At 49.8% G+C, this 26408-nt stretch overlaps 1 protein-coding gene across 1 annotated transcript; it reads left to right on the forward strand.

Annotated features, from left to right (window-relative positions):
• The first annotated feature begins 6793 nt into the window (after nt 1-6793).
• On the forward strand, nt 6794-25840 carry pdgfab (platelet-derived growth factor alpha polypeptide b). The gene is made up of 6 exons (XM_084570979.1): nt 6794-7482; nt 8670-8766; nt 13088-13225; nt 14395-14585; nt 22317-22443; nt 23779-25840. The coding sequence occupies exons 1-6, from the start codon at nt 7387-7389 to the stop codon at nt 23790-23792; spliced, it is 663 nt and encodes a 220-aa protein (XP_084427105.1). The 5' UTR covers nt 6794-7386; the 3' UTR covers nt 23793-25840.
• Nucleotides 25841-26408: the final 568 nt, after the last annotated feature.

The raw sequence follows: 26408 nt of genomic DNA on the forward strand, positions 1-26408 counted from the left end.
ACAAGCTAGATAAATGATTTGATTTGCTTCAGACTCTTCAGATTCCTGCACTTAAAGCATCTTGTGTTTCACTTGTCAGCTTTTGAAATGCGACGCTCCAAATTGGACCGTGCTGCAGACAACGTCTGATGTCTGGAAAAGATCTGGCATCCTCTCCGGGAATTAACACATGTCAGCGTCTATTAAGTGCGAGTGCTTGACTAAGTCTGTGGTCCAGAAAATGTGCTCTCACTCGATGCACGGCCTCTCACCGCAGGTGTGCGAAGTCACAAGGCGAAGGCTGTCGAGTGTCTCTTGATTGTCAGGCCACCCTCGACACTCACATCCACTCCATCCCCTCCTCAATCGCCCAGAATCCGTTGTATATGCCAGCTGTGCTCTGAGCAATGCCCCGGGGCGGAGGCAACGGGAGCGAGGGTGGCCGAGCTCTCCCTGAAAAACCCTCCCGGACCCGGCTCAGGGGTGACCCGGCTCCCCCTAAACCCTGGAGGAATGTGTGGATTTGAGTGAGAGCTGTAACCAGAGAGCACTCTCTCCTATCTTTAAGCCCATAATGGAGCCACTTCCTGTTGATAATCAGTTTGTTGTGATCTCTCGCCGCCCCGGGATTTTGACACTTCATCTCGAGCCCGAGGAGAGAGGAGGAAGAGGAGGAGAGCGAGGAGAGAGAGTTATTACGGTTCTGCTCTGTGTACCATAATGACAGTGTGGGCCGTTTTCAAAGCGCTGGTGAGCAAAAGATGTTTCCTAGTCCTGGATCCTGCAGCAAACCACCAAGTATCCACATATGCACACGCATAATGCACGCCGACTATCTAGTAAAGGCGAGAACGCCAGGAAAAAAAAATCGAACGGGGGTCCCGCTAACTCTGTCCTGTCTTCTCATTTTTTCCCCTCTCCCTCGCTGACATAGATCCCAGCGTTGGATCGGGGCCGGCAGCTCTTTAACGGCCTTTAATAACAACAACAACAATAAAAGAGCCAAAAAGTTGCTGTAATTATTTTTTAAAAGCAGCTCCAGCGCTGTTTCCAGAGCGGCTAGCTGGGAGCTCTTGGGGCTGGGGGGGGGGGGCTTGCATTAACTACCGTTAATCGTTACCACGATGCGTGCGAAACGGTTTCACGGCGCGGCCCATAAACTGGGTTGGGCTGCTCTCCTGGAGGTAAAGTGCTTTCATGGCCCCGTTAGGTGTGGTTGCTATAGGGATAGTACTGTGTTGATTAAAATCTCACACCGTGTTTGAGGAAGGGGGCGGGGGTGCACTTGCTCTGTGACGTAGCCGTGTTGAGCCGACCTGTGGCTGATGAGCAAGGTGAAGCAACAAGCACTAAAGTGGACTCTACTTGCTGATAATTAACCATTAATCCAAGGGTTTTTCTTTTTGGTGGATTGTTTTCTTACCTCAAACCCTTCCCCTACGCCTGACCCCCTCCTTCTTCCATCTTCTTCCCCCTCCTTCGTCTCTGTCGTGGCTAGCTAATGTCACTTAAGTCAAGCAGAAAAATCTCCCCTTAATCCCATACATCACCACCGTCATCACAACCAGCGCCCTCATCCCAAGGTCCCCCGCGCCACCGGTGGGTCCGCCTGTGGCTCGTGAAAGACGGGCGAGAAGGAAAGTGAAAGCCCCGTCCGACATGCCAATTGGAGTAATTATCAGCTTATGCGTCCAATACACCTGTGAGGGCAGCTTTGTGTGCGCCCCCGTCCCGGAGCTGAGCTCGTCTGTCATGCGGCAACGTAAAGACGACATGCCGCTGGGTCGCAGAGGAGTCCACTTTGTTTACGGTATGCTTTATAAGAGACTCTCCCATGAACCCCACGTATACATTTTCACTCCTGATATCAGTTTCTTCATATTTGTTTGGACTGCTCTTTCATCCGACTCAAAGCCGTCTCTTTCCGCTTACCACTGATGCTTAATCCTGTAAATTCTCATGTGTTTATTATGAGTGTATCCTTGTATATGTTTCATTCTTTAATGGCCAGATTTATGAAAGCCAATACTAGTCCACTGTTTTCCCATTGGCACCAGCGGAGACCTTCCACTTGTGCCACTATAACGTCTGGGCTCTAGACTTCGAGTTTCCCCCCGCCAATCCATCCCCTTGGGATCGCACCGAGACAGGGCAGCTCTGTCTCTCGCTGTCCTTTCCACGTCGTCCCGTCCCTGCTTTGATGTTCCCCTGCCAAGAGACTGATTTGTGGGTTAGGCATGTCCTCCCTCCTAGGCCCCGAACCCACACAACATGCGGACGCGGTGGGAGTTCCCAGAGTTTTCGGGGAGTTGGATTTGGGGAAAGGGAGGAGGGGGGGATCGGGTCAGACCACCACAGAGCAGGGGAGACCCCTGTCTTCCTCCTCGCCGGTTCCCACCGCTCCCGACACGGCACACACATGTTGAAAAGGTCAGGTCTTGATAGACAACAGAGCACCGGCAATTACGCTGCTATTTCTTAGTGGCTGGAAGTCCCCTGTTTTCTGAGTGTGTGTGTGTGTGTGTGTGTGTGTGTGTGCAGAAAGAGTGTTTTTTTTTTCGTTCATAGAGAATAAAGAGGCAGTGTTTTAAGGGGAAAATGAACTGGGACAGGGGGAACGGGGAACTACATGTCGGGACTTGTGCCCGGATTGCTTCACGTCTGTCTGTCTGTCTGTCTGTCCATTTGAGGAAACTGGTGAATGTGCATGAGTCAGTGCAGGTCCGTAGGTGTTAAGGCTCCTAAATATACCATCTAAACGTGGGTGTTTGAGAACGTTAACGTGTGGTTTTGCTCGTGCAAGAGTCTGTTTTTGCGTCTATATGGGATTTCCTTGCCTTGTGTCTGAAGCTCAGGGTTTCTGCTTCCTCTTTACAGTTGTGGTCCATCGTCCCGGGATGCTGACTCTACAAAAACACACACAACACACGCTCCGATTTCTTCCGGGCATGTGCTCGGCGTCCTCTCTCCCCTCCCCGCCGTCCCTCTTTCTCGCTAACTACCTGTTTCGGGGCTCTCCGAGGATCGCTTTTCACGGAGGAGCAAAGTGAAAAAGTCAAGGCAGAGTTATGACAACAGCAGACCGCGGCTTGACAGATCTGGAGATCACACAGGGAGGATGCGGCGGTCCCTTAACAACTCAAGTGCGCTCGCTGTAACGTCTAATGTGTTGCAGCTGGAAGCCTGCCCCGCATACCTTGCGCCGGGCCGCTCCGCGCATTTTACATGTGGAGTCGTCTTTTTTTGACGCCGGAGACGGACTCGCGGTCGTGACTTGTGAAAGAGCAGTCGGGGTGTTGCGCCCCCTGAATGCCTGCACACCTATAGTGCCTTAAGGGAAAAGGGGGGTCCGGAGGGGTGCCCGGAGGCCCCCGCGGAGCCCCTCATTCAGCTATGCATGTTAGAGAGATGAAGCCTTGTAAATGGCTGCCAGTAATTGTCCCAATAAAAGAGCAGCTGCGTCTAGGACCGGTTATAAGCACGACTTCAAGACTCCCTCGGCCGCGTAGGGTCCAGTTGAACGGCGCAAATTTACGCATGTGCACAGTGTCACGGCTTGTTTACGTGCGCAGAGGTTGCCCTGGATATGCACTCTGCTCTGGATAACTTCCAAGTCCAATCTATATTGCTGCCAGCCTCTGGAATGTACCTTTGCACCTGGGAAATTTCACCTGAATTACTTTACCCATGTGAGCGTGCGTGCATGAGTAACCCACCCATAAATGTTACCGCTGCGTCTAATGGGCGTATTACGAGAGCGTGTCTCGGATAACACAGCGTTCCACGCCGAAAGACGTTGAGGCACTACCCACTAATGGCACCAGCTTTGTCATCGCAGACTCTGATGAGCCGGTTTGGGCTTTAGTTAGCGGGGGCCTAATTCTTCCCGGAGGAGGAGGAGGAGGATGAAGGAGATCCCTGCGTAGTCTACAAACAGCCTGCTCCTTGTTTTCGTGACTCACGCTCGTGATACGACTGGGCGGCGTTGGGGGAGGGAAAGGGGAGGGAGGGGGGGACACCAGGTTAAGGTGTTTGTTTGTTTCCTTGTCGCAAGGCAATCCACGCGGCAATCCACTCGGCCTTTGGCATTATGAGGTGTCATAGAGCGGGGATGCCCTGTGGAAAATGTGTCATAACCGTTGTTGGAAAGGAAACTTAACAAGTTGTGTCTGACATTACAGCTGAGTGTGTACACAACCAGTACACTGAGTTTCTATTGTCAGCTCTGCTATCTTTTTATGGTTCCCCAGCACATTGAAGTGTGAGATTCTTGCCTTCGTTGCAGGGTCGGAGTTCAGCCGCGCCGATCAGTCGTAGACAATAACGTGTGTGTTTTCCGACTTATTGTACCCGGCACACGCCTCGACAGGGCTGTTAAAAAATGCGCTAAAAATAGACACTTGCGGGTGTCTAGTTGGTGGTTTAAAGCGGCCAGACGTCATTAGGTTAGAAATGCGCAGGGGCCGCTTTTATTTCTATATCTCAAATTATTGTAAACCCATTCTTCATCCTCTCGTTTCGCCTGGAGGGTCATTGAACTCGCCTCATTATGCTCATCCTCACCGCGTTATTCTGACGTGAAAGCAGACCTGCAGCTCACAAATAAAACCGAGGATGGAAATAACAATAAAAAAACAAGGTCAGGGCTACAGTGTCAATTTCCTTCCTAACCATGGAAAGATATACGATTCAAACGGACTTAGCATCCAGACTAAGAGACACGCTTTAATTCCCCGAAGGCCGTGAAACTCATATCCACCACATTCTTAAAAGATCCCCCCCTACCCCACCAACCCCCCTATTCCACCCACCTCATTTTTTTTCCTCCCTATGCTTGTCTCGCTGGGAACTATGTGTGGCCCAGAGGCAAAACGGGAGTCATCACCTCACTCAGAAAGTCCTCTCCGCTGAGTCTTTATGGCTGGATTTACTGTGCACCAGCATCTATAAAATCATTTAATGGGGTTAATGTTGTTAGGCACACAGGCCTCAGTTGCCAGTAAACATGTTGCCTAATGGCTTATGCAGAAAAAAAAGAAAAGCAAGGACAGAAAAGGAGATTCCATGACTTGCCTTTTTTTCACTTTATCTCCTATCATCCCGAGATACGAGTCCGGTGATGATCCTTCTTGTCTTTCTTCTGCTTCCTTCTGTTTGTTTCCACTCTTCTCTTGCCTTTCATCACGCACCACCTGCACCTTCCCCTCCGCCCCGCATCTGCTCCCGTCTCGAGTTCGGGATCTGTTTTCTCTATTCTGCGCAAAACACGGAAGACGCGCTAACGTAAACAGCACAGACAGGCCGGTTTTTCCCTTTACTCATCACTCTCTCTTTCCTGCTTGCTTTCTTTGTGTCCTGCACTCTCATCTCTTCCTCCCACCGTGATGCAAAACGCTCCCCTTCAAGGAGCGTGACTCATGCGTTTGGAGGAGAGCGGAGGCTGACCTCTGACGTCACCGCGCCAACGATATGATGCATGCCAAGGGGTCGTGATGAACCTGCCAGTCACCAGCCGGTCTTAGTCATTTTCCCATACTTTAAAGCGCACTGCTACTCATTTCGACCGTCCGACTGGGAATGAACGATTAGTGCGGGGCAGTAAATTTTAACAAATGGGCTTCAATAGGAGTAATAAACTACTTTACCATAGGGGAAATCTATCATGGAAATAATTGGTTCATTTTCCGGGGCTGGTGTCATCCTAAAATGAGGCCCACAGGCCTGATAAAACATTAATTATTCCCCCATCTGCTTCAGCGCTTTCTCTTTTTGCGGCGTTCCCAGCCACGGTGGCCCTCAGGCCGGTCTTGTGCTATGCGATCCAGTTGAACGGACGAGGTGGAGGGCGGACCACCTGGTCGGCCTGACCTGTGGCCCCACCGCTGATTGTCACCTCTGGCTTGTAATGCGTGTTCGCGCTGTCTGTCTGTGTCTCCGCTACCTGCAGGTATGTCCTCTGTATCGGGGGCCCCTTGGGCTCTTCTCCCAGACCTCCCAGCGGAGCACGGCACCAGCGACCTCCAGCTTCCTCGCGACAAGTTGGGACCAGCCCGCCCGTGTACCTGCTGTTAAGTGGTTACTTCCTGTGTCCCAAAACCGTGCCCTCACACACTTGGGTGTTAAATTATGTAATTTGTCTTCATTCTTGCTATTAAGCTGGCTTTTGACATGTCTTTGTGTCAAGACATAATACATATCCATCTGCCTTGGACTCCCAGACATGAGACATGATGAGTCAGCAGCACCATCATCACTGATGATCATCTTGCTTTAGAATTTTATTTTTTTTTTCTAGCTTGTCCAAATTTAATCACGTCCTGAACATAGCATCTCATCCTGAGGGCTTTCATGTAAATTCAATTTATAACTCCCTTCTAATTCTTTATTATGTCCGTGCTCTGGTGGACAAGAGGAAGGAATGAGCTATCTCAGCTTCATCTGCATCCTCATCCTCTTTGTCTCAGTTATTTATCAGTTGTGCATCCTCCCTCAGCGCCGGTTATCGATATCGATTACAGCTCCAACCTCTGATTGGTCGCTCAGCTAAGGAGCATACACGCAGACGTTGTGTGTGTGTGTGTGTGTGTGTGTGTGTGTGTGTGTGTGTGTGTGTGTATCTCTGTGTGTGTGTGTGTAGGGGGGAGGGTGGTGGGGGGACGTGCTCTTGAGTCTTAAGTCATCCAACCAGCCAACCAGCTCCCCTCGCTGGATAGATGCACGATCGCCAAAACGCGAGGGGAGGCGCAACGGGCACGGAGCTGCTGGCTCTCTATATCCAGCGGCTCAGAGGCGCTCTGACACCATTCACTCTAAAGTTCCTCACAGCTAAGGACCTGTGCAGACCGCTGCAGCGCAAGCTCTGGATAGCACAGCCCGGACAACTTTCTCCCTTGTGATTTTCCGAGGGGATCTGCTTGTTTGGATTATATTCATTTAGCACTATTTAAATACTAACATAGAGAATTAGTCGTGCGTATTAGTCTTGTCTAACATTTTCCAAAGAAAAGGAGCAGCGTTTTGTATTTGTTATAGCCTTAAATAGAAGATTTAAGTCTGTATTTCTTTAGAAGGTTAAGGACAAGTGCAATGCGCGTCAGATTCGTCTCTTTGGATTGTCTCAGTTGCGCTTGAGGAACTATGTCGAGCTGAAGCACAGGGTTTACTCAAGAGGACGCAGTCCAATGTGAACAGCAAGAAACCAAGTTCCAGCCTTCTCAAGCTTTCCCCCCAGCTCCAAGCAAGTGCACCACGGCGTCCGACTGAGCCCGCCGAGCTGCGCTGACATTACGGCGTGCGTGTCTCTCCCCGAGGGGATGGTTGTGGATCCTCTGGGGCCAGGAGCGACTGTGAGGCTCCTACAGAGCAGCACCTTTTTCGCGTTTGGGGTCAATTCTAAATTAAAGGGAAATGAGAGCCGCACTTCGCTACTTCCTGCTGTGGACGACGTACCTGCTGCTGGCCACCGCTGAGGTGAAGTTCTCGGGACACCGCACGGGCAAAGAGGTACGGTTCGGATAGGCTGTGTGTCTCTGGCCATATGTCACACATAGTGGTGTGGGGTTTTTTTTTTTTTTTTTTATTCCTGTGAGGGTGCAAAGGTCCCACGGAGCGCGCATTTCTCCCGAGCGCTGCACGCACAACACAGCAACGTGATGCCCGGAGGGGGAAAAAACTACAAAGTAATAGTTCCAAGTTTTATTTACAACCTGTAATAAGGGTGAGATATCCTAATGTGAGCACCTAGACACTATAATTAAAGCACTTCGTTTTATTTATAACCGACAAATGAGACCTTTAGTTAAAAAAAAACAAAAAAAAAACAAGAGTAGTTTATACTAAGAGGGCATTTTGAGAAGAGTGTGCTTATGAATTCATTTCGATAATGATCATACAGGACATCACCCTCACTTCACCGTGAGGAGACGGGGGCTGCGCGCCTCTTGAGAACAAACACCAGCGTCTGCAACCGGGACGCACAGTCTATCGCAGTTATTTTTGGCTTTTGTGCCAAAGCGGAACAGACCGAGCCAACTGGGCAAACGTTTTGGTTGGGGCAGGCGCGTTCATGGGAACCGCTCCGGGAGGGTATAAATAGCCACTGTTCATGTGAGGCTGCACGGCTTGCTCAACTTGAGGTGCCTGCAGGACCGCAACAAGTGCAAAAGTGTGGCGAGGGGCTGTTCACACGGGAGCAGACGCCTTTAAATCTTATCTATCTAGCCATCTGTCTATCTATCTATCTATCTATCTATCTATCTATCTGATCTTTTTCAGAATAGACACTTTTACATCTAAAAATATGATTATTCCAGATTTTATTGTGCGCCAAATGAACCATAATGCCGCAATCAATCAGTTCTGGTCTCTGAGTTATTACTCTCCAGGCGCGCAAATTCATTCCACTGCAAAGCAAAGCTGCCCGAACTGTGTTATTATTGCTTGAGGGGATTCCGCGCAACCTTTTCCACACTGACGACGGCAACTCATGGCAGCGTGTGCTCTCTCTAGTTTGGCACGCAGTTGCCAAAAGTCGTCCCATCACTGTTCCGCGAGGCGGTTGCTCGAACCCAGAACGTTTATTTAGCCGCGCTGACAATTACACAAGCATTTCCCACTTGCCTCACACATCTCTAACATCTTGTTTGATTTCTTTACTCCCCCCCTCCACCCCCAACCCCCGCAACCTAAAGGAAGTGGAGTTTCCACAGGAGCTGATAGACCGACTGTCCCACAGCGAAATCCACAGCATCAGCGACCTCCAGCGGCTACTGGAGATTGACTCCGTAGGTAAATTCTGCCTCTTGATACTTTTCTCTTTTCCCTCCAGTCTGCCGTTGTTGATGTAAACACATGAAGTACAGTGCGTCTGCTGCACCAGGATTAAATCAAGAGTGTGGTTTTACATGACCCGTCCTGGAAACACTGAGCATTCCTGGTAGTCACCTGAATATATTGTCTCCTTTTTGAGGTGAAACCTGAACATCAAGCAAATTAGCATCACATAAATCCGTTCAGGGCTTTAGCCCCAGTGGCCCCTGAAAAGCACAGTGTGCACAGCAGCTCCGCTGGATGGCAAGGTGGATTTTGTGCAAACAAATATTCACAGAAGCCACTAATAACACGCTACTGTAATTCATGGATTCATTTGTGGCTGACGGCTGACAGAGCGACTAATGTTTTGAGTCACGTCGAGTTAAACGAGACGGATGGAGGTGGCCATTCCTGCAGATTTAGAGGTTTAAGTAAACAAACAGGTACGCCAGCTGCACGTTATGCTCAAGTTATGACTCCAAAGACTTGCAGTATGCACGAATATACAACCGAGGGGTCTGCGCACAGGAGGTGCAACCCTGGCCATGCATGATAAAGCATGCGGCGTGACAGGTGCGTTCACAGAACACGTGTGACGGAGGTTCGCTTGCACAAATTTATTCGTGCATGTCCTTTAAGCTGCAACAGTTACCGCGGGGAAGAGGCTTTACGCCGGGTTTGTTTCCCCCCCCGTAAACCGAGACAGCAGCTTGCAGGTCATGCTGGTTTCTTCAGCTTCAGGTGCCGCTTCTTCTGTGTTGGAGGGTTGGGAGGGGGTGGGGGTGGGGGGCTGGGCCATCTCAGAGATTAAGTTACAGCAAGGCACTGGAAGAAGCTGTTTGCCTTCACATGAGACTCTATTTACACAGGCTCTGGCCGTATATCAAATTCAGGGCTCTCCCGTAGAGATTTGTTGATGGAAATAGGTAATTACTAAATTTGCTTTAACAATCTCAAATGATGTAAGCCGCCTCGCCGGTCATAGCTCATTAGCGACCTAAAAACTCATATTCAGCAAGGCAGCATTAATACTTCTTTCACTCAATTCTAAAAGATCTATCGATACGGACTAATAGTCCCACATAATAAGTGTGTTTAATATATTAATTCACAAACCGGCAGTGATCGCCCCCGACTCTGTGCCGGGCCCAGAATAGATCCCTGGAGAACCTCTAGCATGAGAAGAGGTGTTTATAATTGAATTAACACGTCTTCCTTCAAACAGAGCGAAGTTTTGCAGCGTAACAGTAGTAGGCTGATTATTATTACGAGGACATAAATCTGTTCAGTGGACAGCTAGGCGGCCCCGGCCAGCCTATTAGACGGTCTTTGACGCCAGCCGCGGGGGTATTTTCAGAGCTTTTGTTGCCGATGGCCGGGTCTGCGAGGTTACTAGTTATAGAACTGTGTGTGGAATAGCACGTCAGGGGGGAGAAGAAAGAAAGAAAGTTCATTTTATTGAACAGGGCAGCTCTCGGTTGTCAGTGTCTGAGGTCTCTGTCTCTTGAAGGACAACTTTATAATCCCACCAGTGAGGATTGATGTTACCGGGTCATCGAGAGGGCCCCCCGTGTGTTTCATTCAGAGCCGCTTTGCTCGACGCAGGCCCGCGTTTGTTTTTTGCGAGGACGGTGTCTTTTCGGCTCTGATTGACACATGAGATGACCCCGTTGAAGTCTGCAGATGGCTGTCTGGCCCCTGAGGTGCTATCCTGCTCTCAATTCCCCTCCTCTACCCCTGTCTGTCTCTCTCTCTCTCTCTCGCGAGGTGGCCGCCTGCCTGCCTGTTCTTATCTCTTTATGAAAGCAGCCTCAGTGAAGGACTTTGACAGAACAGGGAACCTGACTCTTGGCATGGGGCAGAGGTGGAAGGAGGGAGGAAGAGGAATCTGAAGGTTGAATTCCCGCTTCACTTAGTAAGGCCACAAGTTGTTGTGCAACCTGAAGTGTTTTTGACAGCTTGGCACCGTGTTTACCTCAGGTGCCATCGGCGGGACGACGTCTGAACTTCCAATCTCTTGAAATCAAAGCGATTTCGCTCCTTACCTGTCCTCACACCCAAGGGGAGGACCTGTCGTCCATTTGACCTAATTTAACGCGTTGTCAAGCGTGTAACTGTTGACCAAGACAAAACAAGGAAGAGTGACAGAGAGAAGGAACTATGAAGTCACGTCCAACAAGTCAACAACATGTTGGCTATTTGCACAAGTCGAGGGAGAAAGAAAGAAAGAAAGAGAGGAGGAGGAGTAAAGGGAGGGAGTCGAGGCCCACAGCTAATGGAGGGAGTAATTTGCCAGTCATGAAGGCCTGATTCACGGCGCGAGACTGTCTCCTGTCCTCTTTTCTCTTGTCTCGGTTTGACAACGCTCCGGGCGTGTTTTTACCTCTTAGTCACCTGGAACCCAGCGAAAGGAGCAAACCCCTCTCTCCACTTTTTTTTTTTTTTCACTGCCTCCGCGTTTCTCTTCACCTTATCTTATACTCTGCTCGCACCTTCCTGCCGAACTGATTATTCCGTGTTACTCATTTAAGTAAAGGAAAAAAAACAACTGTGCTGGGAAAGGGTCTCCGTAGTCCGTAAGGGACTTTTCCACCTCCCCTTCTCCTGACAGATTTGATAAAAACTGTGTCTGGGTGGCCACCAGTGAAACACCCTCCCTCACTCCTGCCTCTGACAAGAGGAGATGAAGAGAGGGATAGCTTGGGGAAAGTGAGAGAAAACACAGAGGGAGTCAGTGACCTATAGTGCTAAAAGGTAGTTTGGTGGGAAAATCGGCCACATATCACAGCGCGGCAGAAAAATGCACGCATGTGTCTGTAGACGGCATCAAAGTGTAGCTACACCGGCCTGACAGACTGATGCCTCAGCCCTTTGCTTAACTCCCGGCCTCAGCTGCAGTCAACACTTCCCTTCTGTGAACCTTTGGGTTCTGGGTCACCGGCTGTCTGACTGACTGCATGACAAGCTGCAAGGAAATTCCTGCAACTCTCACTGAAGGGCCTACATAGGGGCTGAAGCCTGACAGACCCCGGTAAAAGAAGGCATCAGAGAGCAAATAAACAACCCGTCCCAGAGGTGGACCCTGTATAGGTAGAGGAAATCCCTTCAAATGACTCTGGTCAGGGCACAAAGAAGCGGGACGAGTGGAATGTGTTTGCCTATGGCTAAGCCCTGTTGTGATGGTGTACATTGGGTTTTAGCCTGTTATTGAGGATAACAAGAGGGGGTTTGTGTAATTGCGAGTGTGTTTTTATGCTAAGTGTACAGGCGTAGGATTGTGTCAGCCAGGTGGAGTGGATATGCTGTACCTACAGACAGGTAGACCCACCCACTTAGCAAACACTCTCAGACTCTGCTCTGAAAGGGCAGTATCCTGTGGACAAGCTTTATCATTTTATTGCTGCTCTGGCACTTTTCTGTAATCCACCTTATATTCTGGGTGGGGACCAAAACAAGCAGGCTTTATCAGATGACCATGGCGTTTGAAAAAGCTGAACTGGCTATATTGGTCTGGAGTTAGGGCACTTTAAGGAGCCAGCGCCGCGGCGTTACAAAACATGTACTTTTCCAAGCCGCTGAGTGATTGAAAAAGCAAACATTTTCAGGTAAATGAGAGCCGCGAAACCGCTAATTAGGTGCAAGAATAATGGCAGCTGAGCACCACCTGTCAAATGACCACTTTAGAGTCCCCTGTGTGTCTGTGAAAGCTGGCTGTTTTTTTTAAAAGGAGGGCATGCTGAGTCACCTGCGTCTAGTTACTTTACTCCTGCTGGGAAAGCGGGGCTGACACACACAAAGCTCGCAGTCGCGCACAGAGGCCCGCGTGAGCCTGCGCCTCCCGCCTGCACCCTGTGTACTCTGGACTGTTTAGCTCCGTTTGTGACATCATCAGCAGTCGCCCTACCCGCACCACAGCCAGCCAGCCAGCCAGGGAAGGGAACTCTAAGCCCTTCAGGGAGTCAAAGAATCAAACACACCGGATCAAACATACAACGCAGGAAACCAGTCAGAGGTTGCCGTCTCATTATGGTCGTGTGACTAACCGACGCATAGCTCATTGTGGACAGGTTATATAAAACACCAGCGGCAGATCACATGCAGCCGGCGCGGCCAGGCCGACCGAGCCGCCCATCCGCGCCAATCAGCGCTGTTAAAAACACTGCAGCTGCGGTTCCAGACTCATACGTGGTTTAACTGGGTGAATGAGATTTTTTGCCGCGTGACTGTGTTACCCTTCTTCTTCTCCCTCTGCTCTGTGTGTGACATTATTAACCTGGCGGCCTTCTGTTTTGACGAGGTGCGGGAAACGAAGTCATCGAGGAGCACAAGTACCACAAGCACCACGGCCACCACAACAAGAACAACTCTCGCCATCTCGGTTACTACAATGACCTGAAGAGTTCCCAGCTGCACAGCCGGCGCAAGAGGAGCATTGGTAAGGCTTGGGAAACACAATACGCCTCCACTGTGTCGCGCAGAAATTGTATCACGATTAGATTAGACGCTATGCACATCACAGCTTGGCACACAATGCCACGGTGCCAGAATGCCCTAAAAATAACCTCTATCTTAAATGTCACCATACTACATCAGTTCCCAGGAGATGAAACCAAACACTTTACACTAATTTGAGACAAAGCTAATAGTTAGCGGCTTTTATATTGCCTTTTTTTTGTGGATAAAAGGAACCCTAATGAAGACATCTACCCAGTATTTATGGCAATCATGAGAAACGATTGGTGTGTGCGTGAGGTTGACGAGGACGTCTGACATGATGCCTTTTAATTGGCCCGGAGGCTCGCAGATCTGAGACACGCTCCTCGGAAGAGAAATATATCCTTGAGCGTGGAAATTCCAGGCATTCAGGGTTCAAGTTGCAGCTCGCCTGGGCTTCCAGTCAGATTTCTTCATAAAACGCCACGCGGTACGATATCTGATCGAGGCGTGGAGAATGCCTTGAGAGTGCGCGATGGGCGCTTTAAGGCTGTTCCTCGCGTATCCTCACAGAAGCAACCGCGTTGAACGCAACAACTCAGGGAAGCGGCCGGCGGCATTTTGTGCATGTTCAGCGGTACCGTAGCTGTAAGATGTACGTAGTATACCGTTTTGGCAGCCGTCCATTAAAGCCCTCACGTTCTTTGCATGATGGACATGTCGCCTTTACGTCTTCATCGTATCTTACTGTCAAATCTTTAGGTTTGAGCGCCGGTCAGAGCATTAAATCGAGGGTCAAAGGCCGTTCTTAGATTTCCCACTGGCAGACGTAAAGGTTGTCTGGCCCAGTCACGCTGCATTAACCCCAGTGAGAGCTCTGAACAATGGAGCACTCTTTCTTTTTTATATGTCTCACCCACTCCTAAGCTCCTTAGCTGATATGAGATCAGCCTTTTGGATAGCCCGTCTCCCTAACACCTTTAAAAGAGGTTGGGCGTGAGCTGAGGTAAGGTGAGCAAGCTCCCACAGCGAGTGAGTCATCAAGAAAAAGGTCAGCGAACGAATGCGCGAAGCAGCCGCGGGCGTGAAAGCGCAGATTGCAGCTCCAGCCTCCGATTGCTGATTAAGACCGCTGACATGTCCTCTCCGTCTCCCCCTTCTCTCTTCCAGTCGAGGAGGCGGTCCCGGCAGTGTGCAAGACACGGACGGTGATCTACGAGATCCCCAGGAGTCAGGTGGATCCCACGTCCGCCAACTTCCTGATATGGCCGCCCTGTGTGGAGGTGAAGCGCTGCACGGGCTGCTGCAACACCAGCAACATGCGCTGCCATCCGTCCCGCAAGCACCACCGCACTGTTAAGGTACGATGCACGCCTCTGGCCACACACGGGCACGCCATATTGTCATGCATACACAAGGTCATTAACCCATTAACCTACGACATAAATACATCCACAAGCAAATCACACATTTTCTTTTCACCAGGTAAGTAAACCAGTTTTTTTCATGTGTTTTCCACAACTTACTCCGTCTTTATACAACTCCTACCCTCAGTATGTCCCTCTCCTCTGAGCGTCCCTGGCCCGTCCCCGAATATTGGCCACCTAACCTCCGTTGGCCCCCGTCGCCCCCGCTCTCCTTCCATTTCAGCCGATCACCACCCTCTCTTCCCATCACTTTATCCCATGTTTGGCGAGGGGCCAGGGGCGGCTGTGCCAGGACGGCGGGAGAGGGGGGGACGAATAGCAGGGGAGCGAGGACAGGGAGAGAAGGTTGTTGGCACTTTCAGCCAGGACATCTGTTGAAGGACTGAACTCGAGGGGGACGCCTCTGCCAGATACAAGACAGGCCGAAGGAGTGGGAGGGAGAAACGGTCTCCTGCGTCTTGAGAGTGTCTAGGTGTCAGCGGCAACCGCGGGGCCTCTCCTCCGCTCCCCGTTTGTTTGGCCCTTTGTCTTTTCTGGAAGGCCGCGAGCCCGGCGGAGACGAGGTGACAAAGAGAATGAGGGAGAAGCTGAAGCGGGGCTGGGGGGGGGGGGTTGCGCTTGCGCTGCGCTGTTCTCGGAGGCTCTTTGGCATCGCTCGCTTGAAAACATGTCCCTCTGTTCAGGATCACAGGAGACACAGTGGCTGGAGCCGAGATGTATTTCTGATGTATTTACACTACAGCCTGTTAGCCCGTGCATGGCTCCGTTTGGAGGTATGAGAGTTATGTGGTCTGTTCTGCAAGAGTACAACCAGGGGATAAACAGGATAGCCTGGAACACTCTGACTGTGTTTGTATTTCTCATTGAGCCTGCAGTGCGTTGTCTCTTCTCTGTAGTTGTGATCTTGCCAGGCCGTGGGCACTGGGACATTGCCTTCTCTCCTGTGGATTCTCCAGGCCTTTTAAAAACGCCGCCTCGGTGGACCGGTAGAGTAATAAAACAGATGCCAGTCCTATTTTCTGCGGGCCTCCTTCCCCTTGGCAAATTGGCACAGGTCATGGGGATTTCAGCGTGGACAGGAGGACATTGTCTCCGGCCTCCTCTTTTAGTCACAGAGCAGACTTTGAGGCTTCTCTGACAAGATGTCAAAGTTGTGTGGGAGACGGCATTTCAACCAAGGTGTAGGATTTATGGTCAGAAACGCTGACTCATAGCGTGGTAGGAGCTCTGATATACAGCGTATCCCTGTGTGTCCGCCCATCCGCCTGTCTGTCTGTCTGTCTGTCTGTCCGCCTGCATGCAAGCTCGTCCGTCTCTCCGTCCGCCAGACAGTCGGACTCTGTCATCCTCAATAGCAGCTCTGTCTGTGATCGCAGCGACGACGATGGAGAGACACTGACGACGGCGCACTATAAAGCTCGATTCAGCTATTCCTGGAATGCAACTTATTCCGTGTCCCCCTCTTGACATTGGGGACAAAATGAACACACAGACTCGAGAGGGGACCTTCAGGCAGCGAAGGAGGGAAGGGCTTTCGCCGCGGGCTGTTTTTTCCATGTGGTTCGAGCCGCTGGCGAAGGGGGCCAAGCGCCGCCGTATCCCTGGAAAGGTCATCCGTCAGGGCTCTCCCCGGTCAGGAAACATTCACCGCATTGTGTGTGAGAAACATTGTCTCATGCCAAGTTTTTTTCTTTCTGTCTGTCCCCTCAGCAGTCAGTCCGAACAGGGGTTCAGTTTGTGCGTCTCCCTTCGTTTATAAGGAGGCTAAAAAAGTTGCCCGTCCGTCTACCCCGGGGCCCGGGTTGTTTTTCTTCTGCGAGCCAAGGATGGGAAATAAAACATTTGCTGTGTTTCTTTCCGCGTCCTGCCACTGCACATTTGTCCAAATGCACCTTTTATTTATTTATTCCTCCTCCTCCTCCTCCTCCTCCTCCTCCTCTCTTTCTCTCCGTCTTCCCTTTTACATGCTGTGGACCCAGGGAAACGGGTCCGTGCAGGCCCTGTACTGTACAAGCCTGTCCTGTTCAGCGCTGGGGTAATAAAAAAAGCAATTTTAAATAGGACTAGCCCGAGGGAGGGAAAAGGGGGCAGATTTTAAAGTCACCCTCTTTCTTTTTCTCGGCCTCTCCTTTGCCCTCCCCTCAGTCTTGTGCATTTTTTTCTCCACCCGTTGCACTTTGGCCCTATCACTGAAAATTTGCATTTGCATAGTCATTTTTTGTGCAGGATGCAGGGGACGGGCAAACCGAATTCTTAATGAGCAAATGCTTTTATGTATTCAGACTCTATCATCCCAGCATTCCCTTAACTCCTCCTTCACCCCCACCTCTTTGTGCACTTTCAGTGACACCACGTTCACTCTCCCTACTCCAGCATCTTGGCTCTGCCATTTCTTTTCCACTGAAAGTGATTTTTCCACATTTCTCTCATTTCTCTTGTGGTGTTTTTTTTTGTTTTTATATCACAGAAGGCTGGCAGAGGCGTCTCTAACATAATTTTGCCACTTTTTTTCTTTGTTATAATCTAGACGTGGCATAAAATGACAAAACAAATCTCACCGTTGTAATATATCGATTCCCACATGCCCGTTTTCACCTCCTTCTGCTAATCTCTCCTCGATTCCCACACTACTTCATCCACATATTTCAGCCTCTGTGTGCTGATGCCTGCAGCTGTGTCCAGCATTTCTAATGGTTTTGTCAGTGCCGTTGGCTCCGAGGCTCCCTAGACAAACTCGCTCGTAAAGCAACAGGTGATTTTGAACAGACAGGATCGGGGGGGGAAACGGTTTTGAGGATGTGTGTGGGATAGACGGAGAGCCGGGGCGGTTGAGCGCCGTTCCTTCGCACAGTGGTCTTTGTGTACGTGTCCGCGGGGCTGTGTGTGAATCTAAATAGCTCTCTCTCTATTCCTCTCTCTGTGTGTGTGCACTTTCTATGGGGCAGAGTAAACAGGCCGTCGCTCATCCCCTCGCTCATTGACTCTTAAGGCTTCTGCAGCGCATGTGGTTTACACAATCATTACACCCACCTCCGTCATTCACACGTATGCACGGGATACTTTCCGCAAGTGGCAAATCTTAAAAAGCAGATGATTAATGCATGTTGTCAAAGAAATTAGAGTGAGAGAAAGTGGAGGGATCACATGAATGAGCTGCAAGAGTCCTGCAAAGTCGACAAAAATACCCAGATTATGGTTTTTGTGCTATCAATGGAACTGATAGCTATTTTATTATCTTCAGGAGTTTTAAACAGTATGATATAATTACAGTTACAGTTTATCTATTTTAGTTTTTGGCTTAGTAGCTGGAAACTTCTAATTGCCCTTGAAGTATGTGTACAAGTATCTCGCAGAGGTCGGAGAGGGTCGTCACCGCACATCTGTGTAAACCCAAGAAGAACATGTGTGTGGGTGAGAGAGATTAAGAGAGAGTACTCTCGGCTACGCTGCGTAAACTCCCCGACCGCAGAGCGAGGACAAGGCCATTTGTGTGAAGCGGCAGCGAGAGGAAGACGTGCCGCAGAGTAATGAAGTGTTGATGGCTACCGGATCAAAGCGGAGGCTGACAGAGGCCAGGCGGATATGACCACGGCGCTGAGTGTGGGGGTCCACACATCTCCCCGCGCCGGCCCTGGCCCGCGACCCCGGCGCGCAAGCAGACATGCATACGCGCATTTACCTCGGCAGCGGTGGGTCACATCCGGGCGTAGGGGGAGGGGGAGCCGGGGGGGGGGGGGAGCAGTAGCTGTAGCCGTGCGGTTGCGTGGGACCCTGACTTACGGGGTGTTTCATAAATAAAAGACAGTGTGACGGTGATACAGTGAGAATGATTTATGATCATATGAGGAGTACGGTGGGGGGTGGGGCAGGCGGGAATGAGGGGCCTCCCTGTTTGAAGTCCCTCGCAGCTGTGAATTATTTTCCCTTTGATTCACTCAGCTCTTTTACTCGATGAGGAAGGGTGAGGGAGTTTGTGTCGAGGAGCATGGGAGCGTCCTCGCCCGAGCTCGAAGCCGGAGAGCTCGGCTGCTGCGGCACCGGCTGGAATGTTTCAGCTTGAGCAGGAAAACCAGCCCCGTATTTTCATCATATTTTACTTCGTTTCTGTATTTTCCTTCAATCCTCCCCTCCCGTCCTCCCTTTCTGATCTTCCCCGTTGACTTCATCCTCCCCTCCCCTCCCCTCCCCTCCGCATCGCTTCTCTAGACCCCTTCAGTCCTGGAGTCTGATTGTCTGTTTTGTGAAATACTTGCTCACTCCCTCCTTGCTCTTTCTGCTGCTCTCTAATTTTACCCCCAGGTCAAATCTTTGCCTTTTGCTCCGTCTCCTCTCTCTCATTAAAACCGTGTTTACGTTTCCCTCTTTTTTAAAGTGGTTCTGTTGTTCTGCGACGATGCGAGGGAAGAGACAGAGAGGACGTCTTTAGGTGCTTTGATATTTGATATCGGGGAATCACAGCGCGCAGTGCAGTCACGGGGAGACAGATATTCACATCTGGAGATATATTAATACGTGTGTGGGTGTGACGGAGCCGGGGGGGGGGGAGAGCGGTGCGCCGTGAAGTGCCCTTTCGGCATCGCAGGCCCGCGAGAGACGTGATAAATGCCCTCCTCACTTCCTCTGCTCTACACACACCGCCTGTGATAACCTCTTCCACCCGCCACCCCGAGTGTGTTGTGACAGGGTTGAAGCAGAGGGCAAGGAGCAGGTTGTCACGGCGGTTTTCGTCTGATGATGAGTTGTTTGTTCTTCTTTTTACGTCAAAAGACAGGTAGCTAGTCGGAGGGATTGAGACACAGGAAGACTCTCCCCCCTCTTCTCCCCGTTGTAGCATCTTAACTATAATTCTTTTTTTTTTTCTTAATTAATTTCCCTCCTGACAGATGAATTGCCGCCCCACCCTTCTCCTTACCAACCCCCCCTCGCTCTCCAAACACACACATGCATCTTTATTTATTTTCGCTCCATCCTGTCACAGTTCCAGTTCACCATGGCCCGCGGTGCACATCCACATCCCCGCCGTGTTTTCCTTGGAAGGCCGGAGTAAAACTTTCCCCTTTCTCCGTGCTCTCATCAGCGCTTTGTGCTCAGGGAATTCCCAATTAACCCGACCGGGACAATTGGCTTTGCGGGGAGGGCGGCGGAGACGCTGGGGACAAGCCGAGGGTTGGAGGGGGGGTGCGCTTCCCAGAGCCCCCTGCCTCACCCCAACCCTCCGGATCGGATATCATTCCACGGCCAATGAGGGGACTCTTTCTCAGGGCCCTGGCTTTCTGGGGAGTTCAGAGCGGTTTGATTTATACAAAGAGAGTGTGGGGCCCCCTTGTCGTAGCATGGGGGTCTCTTTCTGATGTATGTTTTATGTGGGAAGTCATTGACTCTGTGCCAGATAGGAAGTCGGCGATCGTTTTAAAGCTGGGAAGAAGTGTCCAAAATGGAATTAAATATGGAAGTACAGTGGAAGGTGGACCTCCAGCTCATCTCTTAGCGTTGACGCTTTTCCCATAACGCATGAAACGAAGGGAGACTGTTGACAAAAGGGTCAGAGCATGGACCGAAACAAACGCAAATAACTATACAATTACAGACGTAAGTCCTGCAAGGAGTGTTTGCAACCCTGCTGTGTGAGGGGCGAAGAGACAAGCCTTCCTCTGGGCCTCTCATCAAGGAGGCCCGTTGCTTCATCCATCTGTCAATAGCTGCTTGTTTGGCCGGGAGATTTTGGGTTGACTCTTCTGACTTCCTCTTAGCTACTACCAAAGCCCTCATTCTTGTCACCAACGTCTACGAAGGTGTCTTTCATCCTTCGTTCTCTCTCTGTCTACTGGTTGGACAATTTGATTAAATATTAGCGACGGCTTTTCCGGGATACCGTCAGTACCTTCGGAAGTTAACAGTACACCATTGATTACCATCTATCCCGTCAGTGTCAGGGTAATAAATTTCCCCTCTAGGTATCCCAGAAACTAAATGTTAATAGGTAACACATGAATGTCATCTCATGCAAGTCATGATCATGGTCAGTTCTCCCTCCCCCTTCCTTCCTTAAATAGCCCCGCTGTTTGCACACACACATGCAAATGCACACATCCTTATGTTCCCTAATGAGAGTGACGGTCCACCTTCCTCCTCTTAGTTCTCCCCTGCTCTGGCCTTTCACCCGCTCTCCCTCTCTGTCAGCGCCCGGTAACGGCAAACACACCACACTAACCCAGACACCATTGTCCTCTGTTTGCTCACCACATACCTCCTCTGCTTGCTTACCCTCTTTTCACTCCCTTTCTTCTCGATGTTTCTCTTCCTTCCATGCTAAGAAACTATTCCAAAGGAGTGGCTGCTGAGACCGCCGGACCCTTCCTTCCCTTACTTGCTCACTCACTTGCTTTCTTCCTCCATTTCAACGTTACAGCTCTGACATGAAGCCGGGCCTCTCTCTGTGTGCGAATGTCAACATCACGCTTTGTTTTATCAGACAGGCATTGGTATGTTCATTTGTCTGCATGACTAACTCACCGCTGCGAGTCGGCCCTGGCCGCGCGCCATCACGGAGTCGGGGGGAAGAAAGGATTTTCATCAGTTTTCGGGGGCCTGTGTGTGCGTGCGTGCGTTAGCCTCATGCCGACTGCGAAACCGTGCTGTTCATAACGCCAGAGTGCCGGGAGATTGTCCGCCAATATCCTCTCTTGTGAAGTGACTGGGGATGGGTGAAGGGAATATTGTTTCCATGTGGCCCCCGGGTCCTCGGCGGTGGACGGGGAGGTTACCTGCCCTTGGCGCTCAGATCAGAGAGGGGAAAGCATGCGGCCACCTCCCCTGGGTTACACAACAAGATCATCGTAACCTCAGCGCAACCTTTTCTATTCAGCGTTCTTCAAAGCTTTAATCAACACGGCGTATTCCTAACCCTCTGAGGATTGGCTGTTTTCATTACGAGCCGTTGGTTGGGAAGCAGAGTCTAAGTCCTAAACTGAGAGGCTGTTACCTGGAAGGATAGGAATTCCTGCACAGTTTGTTGTTTCTTAAATTAAAAAAAGGTTGCTTTCTGGGCTTCTACTGCTTAGATAAGTCTTTCTTGCATTCACGCATAGCAACACTTTCCTTAACACATGAACAAACGTGGATTAAAACCAACATGTAGAGACAAGGTGAGGGAGTTTAAGAGTGTGTCTTTCTGAATGTGGATGCTCCAGGCTTGAAGCAGGGGGATCTCCCAGCTTCTCTTCTCCTGCCAGGGTAAACCTTCCCTGGGCGTTAGGCCATACAACACTCTACCCCCCTTCCACCTCCCACCTCCCACCTCCACCTCCACCTCCACCCCCGCCCCTCCCACCCTCGCATCACCCCTCTCTCTGCCACTGTTTGAGCTTGCTCAGACAGGGTCATACACTCCATTCAGCTACACACCTGATCAAGTAAGCGCGCACAACAAGTGGAACCCAATGCATCAGCCCCTGAGGAATGCTGCCGTCACACTTCAAACACAGCGAGGCAAAGCAATAGCTGTTTTTTTTTTTTTTTTTATGAATTGGTTTATGGATGTGTCATTAGTCAAAGAGCTGTGCCTCTCGGTGTCAGCTCATGGGCAATGAGTGCTTGCATTCATTGATGCGGAGGGATGAGTAATGATGGTGCCTGAGCTGACCTTTTCACTCTTCCTCCCTTCAGGTAGCCAAGGTGGAGTACGTGCGGAGGAGACCCAAGCTGAAAGAGGTCTTTGTGCGGTTAGAAGACCACCTGGAGTGTGTGTGCTCATCGCAGCATCATGCGGCGGAGCACTCGGACGCAGAAACAGGTAAATGTGACGCTCGGATGTTATCGTGCAGTGTCCCAAAATGTTGCTCCGGGCCTCTTTTGCGAGAAGAAGAATAACTCTGAAGCTTAGTTTTTGGTGGCTGAAACCCTCCCTCATCCCAACATCGCCTGTCATGCATTCTGCTTTCTGGCCTTCCTCGTGTTTGTCAGACTGTCTTTTTTTTTTTTTTTTTTTCTTCTGTCTGGCTTCCTTGGCTTTGCACCGGCTGAACTCTTTCTCCCAACAGACAAACACACAGGATGGTTTGCTATTGCAAAACTTTAAAGCCTGTGTGTTTGGGCCTCATTACATGAGTGTGTGTGTGTGTATGTCAAAGTGTTGTGTGTTAAGGGAGGGTGTCCAAAGGCTGCTTGGCATGACAGCAGGTAAATCCGCCAGTGCCTTGATCTGAAGCCTTTCTCTCCCTGGGAGCAGATAAGCTGTGTAATGTGTGCTGATAAGGCATCTGAAGTATTTATAGTGTGTTATATCTTTGCACTCTCTGCTTCTGTCCCCGGGCTGTTGTGCCTCTCTCTGTATCATAAACCCTGCTTCTCGCTCTTAACCCCTTCTTCCTATTCACCCTCCCCGACTTTGTGTTTTCAGGCCACCGTAGGGCTAAAGGTAAAAAAAGGAAACCTAAAAAGCTAAGGCCCAGCAAGGACTTATTGGTGACATAATAAAGTTACTCTCATTACCCAAAATCCACTGGAGGGCTGTGAAGGGAACAGGTAGGACTTGAGCTCCGTAGCCTTCTCTCACATTTTGGCGCTTCACTGGCCCGATCACGGTGCAAACGGGGGGCGGGGGGGGCCTCCCAATCACCACCACCACCAATCACATCACAAGCCAATCATTGCGAGAAGAGGACGGGCTAAGGAGTGTGATGCTCCGTGACCCAATGCTGCATGCTGAGATTGTGGCCTGCTGAGCATGCACACTGCATATGTCTGCTTCCTGTCGTAGCTTGCGTGTGGTTGCGTGCACTGTTTTCGTCGTACAGCACCGTTTTTGCTTATTTGCTCTCCTTCGATTTGCCATTTCGCCACCACAAGAGAGAGGGTCTTCTCCGCCCTGTACTTTACGGCAAACACAAAATAACGCACTTGCTACATGTTGACCGGACCATGACAACGTCCAGTCTGATCACTGTCTTTGAAACTTGGAGACACATTGATTGGTTGACGTACACTGTGGGCCTTGTGTTTGTTGTGTTGTGTTGTGTTGTTGAGCGCATGAACAAAAAAATTGAGGAAATTGAACTGAATTTCCACTGTGAGGTTTATAAAATTATAAAATTACGACACTAATCCGAGCTTTGTCTTTCTCCCACAGTGGATGTGAGGTGAGACCAATCAGAACAAAGGGACGTCACAGTGGGAAGGACCTAAACAGAGGATGCTAACAACAGGACACCTGCTTGGCCCCCCTTCCCCACCCGCCATGCATCCTTCATTTAATTTCTTTTTTTCCCCTGTAAAGTCGGGGAGACTGAAAAATAGACGAAAGACAAATTTAAATACGATGCCAAAGGTGCTTTTTTAAAAAAAGGAAAAAAAAATAATAAAAGAAAGAAAAACAATCGTGACTTCCTCTGCGGTGTGCCACCTACCCAGACAACTGAACTGTGCCGCTGATCGACAAGCAAAGAGAAGATGCTGCGGAGGTCGGGCAGGGCGGAGAGGAGCCGGGGAGGGGTGGAAGAGATGGTGAAAGGGATTTTGTGTTGAACATTTTGAGAGACGCCGCTTGAACTGACACAGAACCGAAACTGCTGCCGCTTGGATCGCGGATTCAGGAAGTGTCCTGCCCCATTTAAGTGACTCTTGCATACACAGGAAGAAAGAAAGAATCGATTGAAAGTGTTTTTTTGTGTGTTTTCGAAAGACTCTTTGTTGGAGCGTCGGACATTTCGAGTTATTAGACGTTTGCTCTGAGCAAAGAGTAAGCCTTCTCTGAGACCCCTGGTTGTCTGGGCCCTTTGCCCACGTGCTATGTACAGTTATATCTGAAAAAAAGGAGGATGCGCCGCTACTTACAAACTATTTATATGTGTGGACGTTTGCTTTCTGTCTCTTCAAACACACAATTCATTTGCAATGAATTCTCACCCATGCAAGAGTTCGGTGTGGCCCGGTTCTTTGTATCAGTATCACAATCTCAATGTCTCTTTTTTTTTTTTAGTTGTTGTTTTTCTCGTCAGCCATGTTTCTTGTTATATTACAGTATATCTGATTGATGTCTTGTATATGGTTTGGATATATGTGTGCAAGGAGGAGATGTGAGAGTCGGTGCAGGAAGATGCTTTATTTTTGTTATGAAATATATTATGCGTACTTATATCTAAGCAGGAATTATGTTTATTTGTTGTTGTGGTGGAATGCCTGTATTTAATCCGGAGGGAAAAAATTGCGAGAATACGGAAAAGCTACCAGTGCTATAAGCCTGCGTTTAACCAGCGCGTTAAAGCTGAGAAATCGGTGGAAGATTAGAAGGATAAAAGGATAGAGTGGCGGAAAAAATGCCAACTTCATAATGAGTTGCAGCATTTAGCTAACAATGCTGCAGTCGAGCATTGCCCAGTTATTTTTGTAAGAAGTGAAATTACACATAAACATGCATACATAAGAGTGGGTGAATTCCAAATCATGTAAGGACACAAAAACGCGACAATAGTGTGCAATCATGCCTAAACAGGGAGGGGCTAGACAGGCTGTGTGTGTGTGTGTGTGTGTGTGTTTCCTCACACACACACACACAACTCCTTCGATACCGGAGGCTATTTTTCACCCCTGTCACTCCGCCGTTGATAAGGAAGATCCCCGCCCGGTCTGCTTCACGAGCACACATGTTGTGCCCACAGAGGGCAAAGTCCGTCTCGAGCGAAAACGAGCGAGCAAAGCAAATCGACGAGCTCATGAATGGGGTCCTTGTTTTTGTCGGGCTTTGCTCCTCCGTTGACAGGAGGGCGAATTTCTGATCTCTCCGTACCTTCGGGACAAACGTCGATGAGCGCCTTGGGGCGGCCCGAACTTCCCGTCCAGCTCAACGCGGTCACAAAAAACACAAACAACACCCCTTGTCTGGACAAAAGCACAAGAGTGAGTCACTGTCCAATTAGTTCGACTGAAGCGTGGCTGTGTCACCTACTGCTGAGGCTGTGGACATGTCACGTCACGCGCCCGTGAATGAACCTGTAAACCGACTGGTGCTATGTTTGTAAGGCTTCGACACTGTTCACAATCCACGTTTATGTCAATGTAAGATAGTGCTCTCGGTGAATCAGGGACCATGCTTAGAGCTATTTCACTACAAACTAGTGCCGTCATGCTATCACAAGCCTTTATTAGTTTTCTTTTTTTTTGTTTCTTTTCCAGCGGATAAGACAGCAATAATCATAATTTATATATTTATGTTTTCAACAATAAATATATTTCTGCTTACAGATTTGTTCACTGGATGGTTGAGTCCGATACATTTGTGTCTCGAGGAAGTTATTTTAAGATAAGCGTGCACGCAGAACAAGATTTCATACAGCGCTGAAGGGTAAAGGAAAGTAAAAACGAAGTAAACGCCAATATTAGACTGAGCATTAAAGGAGTGGAAATAGGAAAAGGAAACTGGAGATTAGCGGGACCACCCATCCTCTCTCATTAGCCGACAGATTTTCTGGTAAGATTTAGTTTAATAGCTGCATAATCTGCAAAAAGCAAAAGATATACAAGTGTACGTGAGCTCAAAGGAGCGGGGTCCACGTGTGTCGGTGTCGCCGCAGCGGGTCTGACTGATTCTGGATGTGAGGGTGGTGCTGTGTACAGGAAATGTGAGCTTTTCCAGGCTTGCAGGCTGAGCAGGGGCCCGGGCTCTATTCCAGGATCCACCGGCAGCACACGGTAGGTTCTGGGGGGGCTTTATTACTTTCCCCCCCCCAAGCGGCTCACCCTAATCCCAGGGCTGAGGGACAT

Source organism: Chelon labrosus, assembly GCF_963514085.1.
Source record: "Chelon labrosus genome assembly, chromosome: 21".
Taxonomy (NCBI): Eukaryota; Metazoa; Chordata; class Actinopteri; order Mugiliformes; family Mugilidae; genus Chelon; species Chelon labrosus.